Source organism: Saccopteryx leptura, chromosome 3 (assembly GCF_036850995.1).
Source record: "Saccopteryx leptura isolate mSacLep1 chromosome 3, mSacLep1_pri_phased_curated, whole genome shotgun sequence".
NCBI lineage: Eukaryota > Metazoa > Chordata > Mammalia > Chiroptera > Emballonuridae > Saccopteryx > Saccopteryx leptura.
Window position 1 is genome coordinate 316,028,200 of NC_089505.1, and position 12,829 is coordinate 316,041,028.

General features: G+C 40.7%; 1 protein-coding gene, 1 non-coding gene and 1 pseudogene across 2 annotated transcripts in view; 1 reads left to right on the plus strand and 2 right to left on the minus strand.

The window, feature by feature from the left end:
- NSMAF (neutral sphingomyelinase activation associated factor) overlaps positions 1 to 12,829 on the plus strand; it is a 66,087-nt gene that overhangs the window by 44,983 nt on the left and 8,275 nt on the right. Inside the window, exons 14-23 of the mRNA XM_066379002.1 lie at positions 2,257 to 2,336; positions 2,852 to 2,942; positions 3,033 to 3,096; positions 4,055 to 4,106; positions 4,192 to 4,312; positions 5,489 to 5,620; positions 6,337 to 6,379; positions 6,726 to 6,889; positions 9,360 to 9,468; positions 10,559 to 10,617. Of these exons, the coding sequence (XP_066235099.1) occupies positions 2,257 to 2,336; positions 2,852 to 2,942; positions 3,033 to 3,096; positions 4,055 to 4,106; positions 4,192 to 4,312; positions 5,489 to 5,620; positions 6,337 to 6,379; positions 6,726 to 6,889; positions 9,360 to 9,468; positions 10,559 to 10,617 (915 nt within the window). The remainder of the gene's footprint in view (positions 1 to 2,256; positions 2,337 to 2,851; positions 2,943 to 3,032; positions 3,097 to 4,054; positions 4,107 to 4,191; positions 4,313 to 5,488; positions 5,621 to 6,336; positions 6,380 to 6,725; positions 6,890 to 9,359; positions 9,469 to 10,558; positions 10,618 to 12,829) is intronic.
- On the minus strand, positions 19 to 981 carry LOC136398014 (glyceraldehyde-3-phosphate dehydrogenase-like; annotated as a pseudogene).
- LOC136401638 (small nucleolar RNA SNORA27) lies at positions 1,351 to 1,472 on the minus strand. Its single transcript, XR_010750660.1, has one exon. It is a non-coding gene; the product is annotated as a small nucleolar RNA SNORA27 (small nucleolar RNA).

A 12,829-nucleotide genomic window follows, 5' to 3' on the forward strand; every position in this document is an offset into this window, starting at 1 on the left:
TCTGGGATGGAAACTGGAGTCAGGAGATTTTCAGTGTGTTCGGGGGTGGGTATGGGGCAAGGACTCCCCAGCAGCTAAGAGTCTCTTTTCCTCTCTCTGGAGCTGGTGGTCCAGGGTGCTCTTATTCCTGGGAAACCACATGGACCATAAGTTTTACCACCTTCTTGCTGTTCATTGTCATACCAAAGTGGTCACTGAGGGCAATGTCAGCCCCAACATCGAAGGTGGAGGAGTGGGTGTCACTGTTAAAGTCTCAGAGGATAACCTGGTCCTCAGGATAGTCCAGAATACCCTTACGGGGCCCCATTCATACCTGCTTCACTATCTTCTTGATGTCATTGTATTTGGCAGCTTTCTCCAGGGGGCACGTCAGATCAATAACCAATATATTGGGGGTGGAGACATGAAAGGCCATGCAGGTGAGCTTCCCATTCAGCTCAAGAATGACTTTGCCCAGAGCCTTGGCAATGCCAGTAGAAGCAAGGACGATGTTCTAGGCAGCTTCTTAACCATCATGCCACAGATTCCCAGAGGGCCATCCACTCTTCTGATGGTGTGAACTGGAGTCATGAGTCCCTCTACAATGCCAAAGTTGTCATGGATGACCTTGAATAGAGGGTCCAAGTAATTGGTGGTTCAGGAGGCATTGCTAACAATCTTGAGGGAGTTGTCATACTATTCATGATTCACATCCATTGCAAACATGGGGACATCCACAGAAGGGGCAGAGATGATGACCCTTTTGGCTCCACCCTTCAGGTGAGCCCCAGCTGCCCCCAAGGCAGTGAAGACACCAGTGGACTCCACAACATACTCACCACCAGCATCACCCCATTTGATAGTGGTGGGATCTCACCTCTGGAAGATGGAGATGGACTTGCCATTAATGACATGCTTCCAATGCTCAGCCTTGACTGTGCCTTTGAACTGACCGTGGGTTAACTCATACCGGAACATGTTGCCCATGTAGTTGAGGTCGATGAAGGGGTCATTGATGGTGACAGTATCCACTTTGCAGAGTCACAAACAGTCCTGGTGACCAGGCACCCATTCCCTCCGACCTTCACCACAGCGTCTCAGGGTTGTCCTGGCACGGCACAGGAAGACGCGCTGTCTCTCCAACAGGAGGAGCAGAAAGCCTCAATTATCTGTTTTAAATTATCTGTTTTCCCTACTGTCTCTTAATTTTTTTAATCCAAAAAAAAAGTACTCACATCCTTCTTAAAGGACGTGTCCAGGAAATGTGCATATAATTGTAAACCATATTATCATTACTACCCATAAATACCAAGTTTTGAAATACTATAGTTTTTCACTTTGAAAAATTTCTCAATATCCTATATTTTTTCAGTTTGTTTCCTCTGACAGGATGGAAAACATCAGTTTGCTTGAGTTTTAGAAGGATATTTCCTTTGCCCCACTTGAATGACCAATAAAGACATAAGTCCAATTGGCAAAATGAAAAGGGGATATATCCTATTATTTTAAAAATTTACATTAAAAATGTGATTGCCAAACTTATGACTATTCATAATAGAAGAGTTAGAATCTACTGAAATATTTTTAAAATGAAGTAAAATCATTAATAATTACACTGAGAGATACCCATTTTAATTTTTTGATATATGTACTTCCCTCAAATTATTTTAACAAAAATAGCAATTGTATTGTAATTTTATTTTGTAATTTAAAATTATATATTGTGAACAATAAATTCCTTTTGACAGTTCATTTATTGAACCCTTATCCTTGAAAGAGATAGCAGATTTTCTAGGAATATGATCATTTATTTTTCTGATGGTATTCAGGTCCCCAGTTCTCAAATTATGTTATTATTACAGAATAATACATGCACTGTAGTTAAATTAAATCTTAGTGGAAAAATAATGACTTTAAAAATTGTTTTTGCTATTTTACTTGGAATATAGGGTTTTTTTATTTTCTTGTTGGGTTTTTTTTTTTTTTTTGTCATAGTCCTTTTTAAAAAAATCAGTATCATAGTGTTTTCATATTAGTAATTACTCTTGAATGCTTGTTGCTAAATTAAACTCATAAATTCTTACCTTTACAGCTATATCAATAACTATCAGAAATACTATAATTATAATGGATCTGTCTCAGTTTTTAAAAAACAATCTTGTGGAAATAAATAAATAAATGTGTGCATGGGAATTAGTTCAGGGAGATAATGTTATTAGGCATAAGTTTGCTTACTTTATTCTAATTAATTAATTTTTTAAAAATGTGTTTATATAGATTTGTCAAATCCAGGAACCTTCCGGGATCTTAGTAAGCCAATTGGGGCCCTAAATAAGGAGCGACTGGAGCGACTACTGGTACGTGGATTTAAGGATCCTTGGTCTGTAAGGAGCTTCCTGAACCATGGCCTACGTTCTTCAAGTAGCTGAAACTCATCTCAAGACTTAGGGGAACTATGTTCAGAGTGATTATGTGTGTGTATTTTTTTCCCCATGATTTTAGTTGCTCACCATTTACATTTTTTGCGTACAATTCAGTAACTAGGAAGCTAACCCCATGAGTTTACTAACTTATCTTCATAGAGGTGCTTTCTGGTAAACTGCACAGGAAAAGCATAAAATCCCTGCTGTTCTATCCAGCTCCACTGTAGTTACCACTGCACCAAGAAAACAAAAGTCATTGTCACAGGAATGTTGTCTTGATTCTCAGAATTTTTCCCCCTTCTTTTTATATTTTCTTTTCCTATTTAAGAATGAAATTAAGGGTATAATGTATTCATAGCATGATTTCTTTTAGGCTTTTGCTACTTGAGTCATTTGTTATTTTCATAGCCAGTCCTTCATATTTCCCCCCCTCCCCCCGCATATTTTAGACACGCTACCGGGAGATGACAGCCGCAAAGTTCATGTACGGCAGCCACTACTCTTCCCCGGGTTACGTGCTCTTTTATCTTGTTAGGATTGGTAAGCGTCTTTGTCATCACCCAAGTCACTGTTATCTCACGTGGATTATTCAGTGAATCTGCAACTCATTACTCCGATTTCCCCCTCTAGCACCAGAGTATATGCTGTGCCTACAGAACGGAAGATTTGATAATGCGGATAGAATGTTCAACAGGTTTGACATAAACGCCTCATCTACCATTTTTAAAACTTCCTCATTATATAAGCACAGTATGTCTGTTTCAAAAAACTATACATGACCAAAAATGTAACGTAATGCAAAATAATTACTAATTGTTATAACTATTCATTTCAGGCTTTTTTTGGTCATGTGTGTTTGTGTGTGTAAATGTGTGACCATATTTTAAATACAATTCTTTTGTCCAGTCTTTAGTAGCCTCATATTAGATCTTAAAGTTTTCCCCATATTATTAGATGTTCTTCAAAACAGTATCATTTTAAAAATTATTATATCACACCCTAATTAATGTATGCCAGAATATATTTTAACTGTTTCTCTTTTGTTGGACATTTAGACTGTGTCCAGCATTTCATTATTCTAAATAATTCTTCTGTAAATTGAATACTACTCCCTGTGGTTATGTAAATAACATTTTTAAATGATAAAAGTAACGTTTGTTTACCAGTAAAATATCAGAAAATTTAAAGAAGAAAATAAAGTTCACTTGGCATCCGAGCATACTAAGATGATACTTATTGTTAATGTTTGACCTTTGTCTTTCCAGTCTGTTTTTAAGCTCTATCCTTAGGTTTATTTATAATTCCTTTTTGAAATGAACTACTAAAATTGTTGTGTTAATTTTCCAGCGTTTAAGCACTTGCGTCCGTTGGCCTTTCAGTAAGGCAAGACCTGTGTGGAGGCTCTCGGCCTGGACTTGGAGACGGTCCATCAGGGGCTGCGTCCTGAGTCCATGCTCACTCCCGTGTGAGCCTAGAGAACTTTTCTCTCCTGTGAAAGGGGTATACACATATGGGTGTTGAGAATTCTGTGTAAATGAGAGACGAGTTGATATAGGTAAAATGTAGAACAACATCTAGGTGCAGAGAAAGCACTGTGGTTGCTGTTTCTATACCCTGCAGTTAAAATCAGTTTAATTTCTTTTTCTATTTAGTGTTGCAGAAACTTGGAAAAACTGTTTGGATGGTGCCACAGATTTTAAAGAGGTAAGCTGTTTAAAAAGCTAATGATTCACTGGGCTGGTGGTTTCTAACTGCTTTAAAAACTGTTTGTTGCTGTTCTTTTTTTCAGTTGATTCCAGAGTTCTATGGTGATGATATCAGCTTCTTAGTTAATAGTCTGGAGCTGGATTTGGGGAAGAAACAAGGAGGACAGATGGTTGATGATGTAGAACTTCCCCCTTGGGCACAGAGTGAGTACCACCTCAGAAAGGTTGCATTATAGAAATTCTTTACTTGATAGTGCAATTTCAGTATTATTATTTAGTTGCCTAAAGTTTTTTTTTAAAAAAAATAACAGCATAATTCTCTACCTAAAAGAGGCAATATAGCCCTGGCCGGTTTGCTCAGTGGTAGAGCGTCGGCCTGGCGTGCAGAAGTCCCGGGTTCAATTCCCGGCCAGGGCACACAGGAGAAGTGCCCATCTGCTTCTCCACCCCTCCCCCTCTCCTTCCTCTCTGTCTCTCTCTTCCCCTCCCACAACTGAGGCTCCATTGGAGCAAAGATGGCCCGGGCGCTGGGGATGGCTCCTTGGCCTTTGCCCCAGGCGCTAGAGTGGCTCTGGTGGCAACAGAGCGACGCCCCCTGGTAGGCAGAACGTCGCCCCCTGGTGGGCGTGCCAGGTGGATCCTGGTCAGGCGCATGCGGGAGTCTGTCTGACTGTCTCTCCCCGTTTCTAGCTTCAGAAAAATACAAAAAAAAATAATAATAAAATAAAATAAAAAAATTAAAAAAATAAATAAAAAAGAGGCAATATCAGTCCTATTCTAAATAAAAAATATTCTATAAGTCTGTGCTATAAAAATACTGATATATATTTGAGAGACATAAATGTTGTGAAAATGATTCTTGCCATTTTCTCCCCCACAGAATTTATACTTTATGCAATGCGGGAAATTTTTCATAAAAAAATAGATACTTCTTGCCTGACCAGTCAGTGACGCAGTGGATAGAGCGTCGGACTGGGATGTAGATGACCCAGGTTCGAGACCCCAAGGTTGCCAGCTTGAGCGCGGGCTCATCTGGTTTGAGCAAAGCTCACCAGCTTGGACCCAAGGTCACTGGCTCGAGCAAGGGGTTACTCGGTCTGCTGAAGGCCCACAGTCAAGGCACATATGAGAAAGCAGTCAATGAAGAACTAAGGTGTCGCAACAAAAAACTAATGATCGATGCTTCTCATCTCTCTCCGTTCCTGTCTGTCCCTATCTATCCCTCTCTCTGACTCTCTCTCTGTCTCTGTAAAAAAAAGAAAGAAAGGAAATGTGTGCCTCTTGCTTATCCCTAGAAGATTTATGTACATGTGGATAGATGAAAGAAATGAGAGAGAATAAAATGGACGCTGCCATATTCTGATCACGTCTATGTCATAGGTCCCAAGGACTTCCTGCAGAAGAGCAGAGAAGCACTAGAAAGCAATTATGTGTCAGAGCACCTTCACGAATGGATTGACCTCATATTTGGCTACAAGCAAAAAGGAAGTGAGGCTGTTGGGGCCTATAATGGTATGTGATAGTCATTGAAAGTTCATTTAGCATTTGAAGAAAACAAAACAAATCAAAAAATGAAATGAGGGCAAAGCAGTCAAGCTTGTTTCTTCAGCATAAGCATCTTATGTCAGCAAACAGTTCTGCTGGCTCAGTGACCCTGAATTAGGTATGAAGTAACAGGAGGAAGTATTTTTACCTAAAGAACATCTAATGCTCCATGATCCCAAAAGGTCTTTTTCTACATTCTTCTAATTTTAGCATGCACTCTCTATCGATTGCAATTAAAACTCAATCGGAACGTGATAGAGCTGGTACTTCATTTGCTGTGAAGGGTCAAGTTTGTGTTTGTTTGTTTTTTTTAATTGAGCTGAAAGAAACCATCAGTAATATACTTCCTGGTGAGTTTCAGGTCTTACCTGCTTGGGTTTCTCATTGTTGATCACGAGAAAGTGGAGCTGGAAGTTCAGGCCAGGGCAGAGGGCAGAGCTACCTTGCTTCCCCTCGGGGGAAAACACTGCTGACCGAGAAGCTCACCTGCCAGTTAGATTTCTGCTCAGCAAGATAATAATTCAGTTTGATATTTACTGAAGTTGGATATTATTAGTCTCTTTTGCAAAGTAAAAATCAGTTTCTTTGCATTAAAGTTTAAAGTTGTTATTGGGTTTTAAAATTCTGAACGGAGTGTATATTATATAATAACTGAACAGTACATCTTTCTCTCTCTCTTTCAGTATTTCATCCCCTGACCTATGAAGGAGGTGTCAACTTGAACAGGTACTTTCGTCAATAAGGAGTTACAAAATACCTCATTTAATTAAATGATTAATGCACTTATTGGTAGTCATTAAGTAATCAATTAATGCACTTACTTGATAATGTTAAGGTATGGAAAATTTACGATGAATTATATCTTGCTTTTATCATTATGTAAGTTACTGAGCCTCAGAGACTTTTCAAAAAATCTATGATAAAGTTCAGACAATCCTGACCAGTAGTTGCTATTAGTGTTTGAAATTTAATCTCTCTCCTCTTGGTCCTATTGACTGTGTTATTTGAAATGTGTGCTTTTAAGAAACTTGGACCGAGCGGTTCACTGCATTATTTGTGTTCTGTCCTAAAGCATTGAGGATCCTGATGAGAAAGTAGCCATGCTAACCCAAATCTTGGAATTTGGGCAGACACCAAAACAGCTCTTCGTGACACCACATCCTCGAAGGATCACCCAAAAGTTTAAAAGTTGGCCCCAAACCTCCAGTTGTAATGCTTCCCTAACAGATTCTCCAGGTAAATTTTGCAAAGAGAATAAATGTGAGCACCTTTTGTTTTTCTTTGATGAAGCTGTATCTGACGATTCTGAAGGGGAGAAGAAACGGGAACTATTGTGCTGCGTGGTCACAGTTGCTTTACCACCACGTTGCGGGTTCCTGGGGAAAGAACCCTGTGTTTGCTCATTTGATTTGCTTTTAACTATTTACTTGAAAGGAAATCAAGTTACTTTTATTTTCTGGTAATCTGAACCCAGGCAGTACTTTTATTGTCATGATTATTACTGTGGTTCTGTTTCCTTTCTGTGCTCTCCAGGCTGCTGTTCCGGTGCTGGCTGTTCCATTTTCATTGATACGTCCCGGCATGGCTGCCTTCACCCTTAAGGGCACCCTCCACCCTGCTCTTTCCCCAGAATTACTCCCTCCATCTCTAACTTCCTCCGTCCCCAAATGACAGATCTTGAGTTCATGGCGCTTTGTTTTCGTTTTATTTGATTGTATTTTCTTACTCAGTCATTTGATATTTACTAAGTATCTGTTCTGTGCCAGGAGTGTGCTAGGCACTAAACTAAACTCACCCTGTTCTCACATCTAGCGTTTAGAAAGGGGGGGATGAGCCGCAGCTTCACCCAGTTATCTCTGCTTTATGACTCTCATAGAGCCTCCAACCTGCCGGCTCTCAGGAGTTTGACACTATGTGGAACTTCGGTAGCAGAATCACTAGATTTCCTTTTTTCTTTTCTTTTCCTTTTTAAGTGAGAGGTGAGGTGGTAAAGAGACAGACTCCCTCATGTGCCCCAACCAGGGTCCACCTGGTAACCCCAGTCTGGGGCCGATGCTATGTCCATCTGGGGCAGCTGCTCTGTTGCTTGGCAACTGAGCTATCTTAGCACCTGAGGTGAGGCCATGATGTCATCCTCAATGCCTGGGGCCAACTGGCCAACTTGCTCGAACCACTCGAGCCATGGGTACAGGAGTGGAAGAGAGAGAGAGAGAGGGAGAGAGAGAGATATGAAGGGGAGGATTGGAGAAGCAGATGGTTGCTTCTGCTGTGTGCCCTGACTGGGAATTGAACCCAGGACTTCCACACTCTGGACCGATGCTCTACCTATGAGCCAATCAGCTAGCGCTCTGGATTTCTTGTTGTTTACAATACTGCTATCTGTTCCAGGCACATTCAGACTTCTTATGCACACACAGCTGAGCGTGCTCACAAATGCGAAGGAGTAGTGCACTGAAGTCACATGACCCAGCACTGCCTGGGAGTACTTAGTTCTCTAAGAGATAACCCAGCAGGGTGAAGTCATAAAGACCATAGGATTATCCAATTGGTGCCTCTTAAACCCGTGCTTTGTTTACTCAGCAGGCTCATACCACTGTCTTGTGATTATTTTAAAGGGTAATTGTCCCAACCCTCCTTAAAACAGAAGTGAAGGGATTACTTAGCTAGTCCTGCCCAGGAGCGTTTGGGGTAACTGCTTTCACCTCTGCTTTCTCCCCCTCAGCACCGAAACATGCCGCGCTCTTAGGGAACCGTCAGATGTTTGCAAAGATTACTGACAAGGAACCGGTTATTCAGTCTTCTGGCTTCCTGAAGTTCATTTCTGCAAGAGAAAACTTTGCAAACATTGATAAAAATATAGAATTACTCTAGTATTTAAATATACATTTTAATCTGACTCCAGAAGATTTTTATTTTGTTTAGATTATATACCTTATTATTTTTCCTTGACTAACATGGACCTAACCTACCTAACAAGTACATTTCAAACCTGTTTTGGTGGGATATTCTTTGTGACTTGGATGCTTGTTAGTGATTTAGCTGACTCACTTAGCAATGATTTAATGTAGTGTGTAAAGCCGGTAGCCATGGCCACAATCACAGCAGCCTGGCCCATGTAGGTTCGCATTAGATTCGGACAGACGGTAATGAAACAATGGAGCCAAGAACTGGTGGGCCATTATCTTTAATCCTAGCTTGCACCTAATGGGCAAGTAAAAACACACACTGGGCTCCAAAACCCACTCATTCAGCACTCAGAAAGCTACTGACTTATCCGAGTTTCCTAGGATCAAAGGTTTCTGCCTCACCAGCCTCATTCTCCTTTGCTCCCCATTCCTTCTCTCTACACAAACTCTGCACAAACTGGCTTCTCTCTCAGCACTCCGCCATCTTGGCTGCCTCTCCTGACCTCCTCCACATGGCCTTTCTCTGCTTTCTGCTCTCTCCTCTAATGCTAATCTCAGGAACCGAGAGAGCAAGCTCCTGGTCTGCCCCACTTTATAGTACAGAAATCAAAACCTTTAATCTAATATACAAACAAGGAAGTCTCTGATACAAAGTCACTTAGGGTGGGAAAGGCTTAGTCTTAAAACTAAGCCTTAGGTATAACAACCCTGCCTGCTTACAGCCTGTCCCCCACACTTAATGCAAACTATAAGCAAGCAAGCCTATATATCATATTTACTAACTTATTTGACCAACATAGTGTCTCCAGGTGAAGAGTCTTTTGAAGACCTGACTGAGGAAAGCAGAACACTGGCCTGGAACAACATAGCAAAGCTGCAGTTACACGAGCAACATAAACTCCATAAAGAGTAAGGCTGTCTCTGCTTTGCTTGCAGGGCTTGGGGTCTTGGCCTGGAGTGAAATCATTTTAAGTTGAATCAAGGAGATCGTTCTCTCTCAATGTTATCTTGTTTTTTATCTTCCCAAAATATCCATAGTGATCGGCCACCTGAGGTCAGTCAGTGTAGCAAGGGAACTTTTGACACAAAATGGATTTGTCAGCCTAATGTTGTCATTTCTATAGTTGGTCATTCTAGAAATTTAAAGATAATACCTATCCTTCCAAGACCCGAGGCTCGCTGTTGGACCTGGAGGGCTTCTGAGGGTTGTCTGTCTTCTGCTATGAAGGATATTTTTATACTGTGGTGGAAAGACTTGAGAAGCACTGAAGGCACCTGATCCATCCTGTTCCAGATGAGAAAACACAGACCCAGAGACAAGGCTCGTTGTCGCTCCATGACCACAGACATCCTGTCTGACGTGTAATCTCACGTACACCATTGGTCATAGATGAAACAGAATGTGTCAGTTTACTTTAGATCAGTGGTTTCAAATCAAAGCACAGCCTCCGGAAAAGAATAGTTTCTGCTTATTCGTTATCACAGTGGCCTTTCTTCTCAACTTCTCCAAATCGCACATAGAAAGGGGCCTTGTAATCCAAAGCAGTGAAGACATGAATGATGAGCCTTTGGTAGGACATACTGAACCAGACAGTGGTATCATCATTGCACAGATGCTAGGTAAACTCGGTTCAGTCATGAAGTCAGAGAAGTGATTATAAAGAAGAGTTTCAGTCAGTTGGGTGATGGTCAAGCAAAGTGGAACTGAAGGAGAAGCATTTGTAGTTTTGCAGTTGTTAGAAATGAGTTAAACTTCAGATGTGGCAGCTAGAGGAAGCTCAGAGTGGGAATGTGTTCTGGCAAGCCACAGGGGTTGCCAGAACAAAATTGGAAGTTGCCAAGCGATGGTTTGTAATGGCAGGTATGTGGGCCAGATCCAGCAGACAAGTTATGAAGAGAAACATTACAGAAACTCAGTAAAATTAAGTCAAGGGCCGGAAAGAGACTGGTGTCCAAGCGCATGACTGATGGTAATTCATTAAACTTTGTTTTTAAACAGGGCAGTTACTGGAATAGCAGTCTCTTGCAATGGCTCGTCGGTCTTTACAACCTCACAAGGTATGTTTTCCCAACTGAAAAACGGCTCACCGAGAATCATAGTGTCCAGGTTTGACTCAGTCAGGGACTGTACTTGCATGCGCTGCCCCCACATAAAATAAACTTTGAGCAATACATTTGTGGTATATTACATACAATTTTATAGTCGTTTGTCAGAAAGTCATGAAAAATGCCTTTCTGTTGCTGAGAAATTTTCCCAAAATTTAAGGGGAAAGGCAGAAAGAGCGTGGTTCCCATCTTCTGGCTCGGAAGGGGCCTTTCCCATCTCCATGGGAGGCGCGTCTGCTCTCTGGTGAGTGGGCCAGAGCAGGAACAGGCCGGAGGGCGGGAGCCGCTGGGTGAGACCAGGGGCGTCACAGGTCCTGGTGTGTGTCAGCATGTTGAAATGCAGATTGACTGATAAGGGTTTCATTTTTGGCATTCAGTATATATTCAGGGTGTTTACTGTAACATTTAGCTGGAAGTCTAATTCCTACATTGTTAATGTGCTTATGCATTTATCAAAATTATGAAAAACTCTGTAGTGGCTTGTTGGTATAACTTATAATAATTATGTTGGAATGAATGACACATTAAAATTGTATTGTTTTGATCTTTAAAAGGGACTAAGCATAAATCTCTTCCTATACACAACATTGCATTTCCTGGCAATCTATACAGTATGTAATTAATTAAAACATGTTGTCCTTTTCCATTCACAGCACGGTGACAGGCACTGTGTAAGGTGTAGAGATGAAAAGGGGAATATGTTAGCTGTCCCGCTTGGGCTTTAAGACAAATGCTTCTGGCAAAGTTAATAGCTGATTGTTTTGAGACTACTTGTTCTTTAGTCTTTATCATAGCAAATTATATTTTTCATTCATTAGGTTAAATAGTGCTATCCAACTAAACATTTCCAGGGGGTAAATCAGTTACTACACTGAGATTCCATAATTGTGGTCTATTATCTGTAGCACGTCATTTCTTTCTCTTTCATATACAGTCTCAGATTTCATACAACAGAATTTTTCACAAAGCATAGAAGACTGTTCTACTGTAGACCGAAGGAAATGAGCAAGCAGGATATACACTGGGCCATGTTGGGGTAGAAGAAAGCAGTCTCTGTTTTACCAGGATTTCTACCTGTCAAGTTTGCCAACATTGTAACACAAGACAGAATGCTTTACCTTTAAGTAAAGGCTGTGTTTTAAATGGATTTGTCTGCCTAATGGATGGTCCATTAGGTCCTTAGGTCTATTGTACTTGTATGACCCTGGAAATCATGAGTTTTAGGATCATTAAGGCTATAGACCCCTGAGGTTTATTAACCATTATATTGCTTCTTTGTGAATTTGCCAAATAAAGGGGAATGAGTCTTTGTTTTTCTTTAAGTAATAAGCTTTTGTATTTTTGTTTGTTCTCACTCTTTAATAATTCATATTAATGATTTATATGTATCCTGATCATTATCCTAAAGTTACATTTCTTCCCCAGATATGCCATATATGTTTATGTATGTGGCATGATGGGAATACATGGTGAGACTAGCTCTTCAGCCGTCTGTGACATGGTCTCACCTCTGGTACAGGGAGGAAACCTTTGATTTCAAGAAAGGCATCAGTACTTATCTGGCTGGCTATGGTTTTCTATGGGATGCCCCAAATTAATAAGCTAAGCAGGCTTTGTAGTGAATTTTCAGATTGCCCAATAGAAAGGTCATTCTTTACAATCAAAAGCAAGGTTGGGAAGAATATCAGAATGACTAATACCTCTCAGGGATATATTCAGGTGATACTGTGTTCATTCTTGTTTTTGTTTTCAAGCTAATTAGAAAATGTGTTAAACTTGTGTTTATGAAGTCTCAAGACTTCTCTATGTTAGTGTTGCAATAATTAAATTGAAGTATTAAATTTGGCCCTGGCCAGTTCATTCAGTGGTTAGAACGTCAGCCTGACATATGGATGTCCCATGTTTGGTCTTCAGTCGGGGCACACAGGAGAAGAAGCGACCATCTGCTTCTCTGTCTTTCTCTCCCACAGTTAGTGGCTCAGTTCAAGTGTTGGCCCTGGGTGCTGAGAATAGCTCGGTTGATTTGAGCATCGGCACCAGACTGGGGTTGCTGGGTGGATCCCAATTGGGGCACATGCGGGAGTCAGTCTCACTCTCTCCCCTCTTCTTACTAAAATAATAACAACAAAACAAATATTAAATTTTACGATACAAAAAAATTATT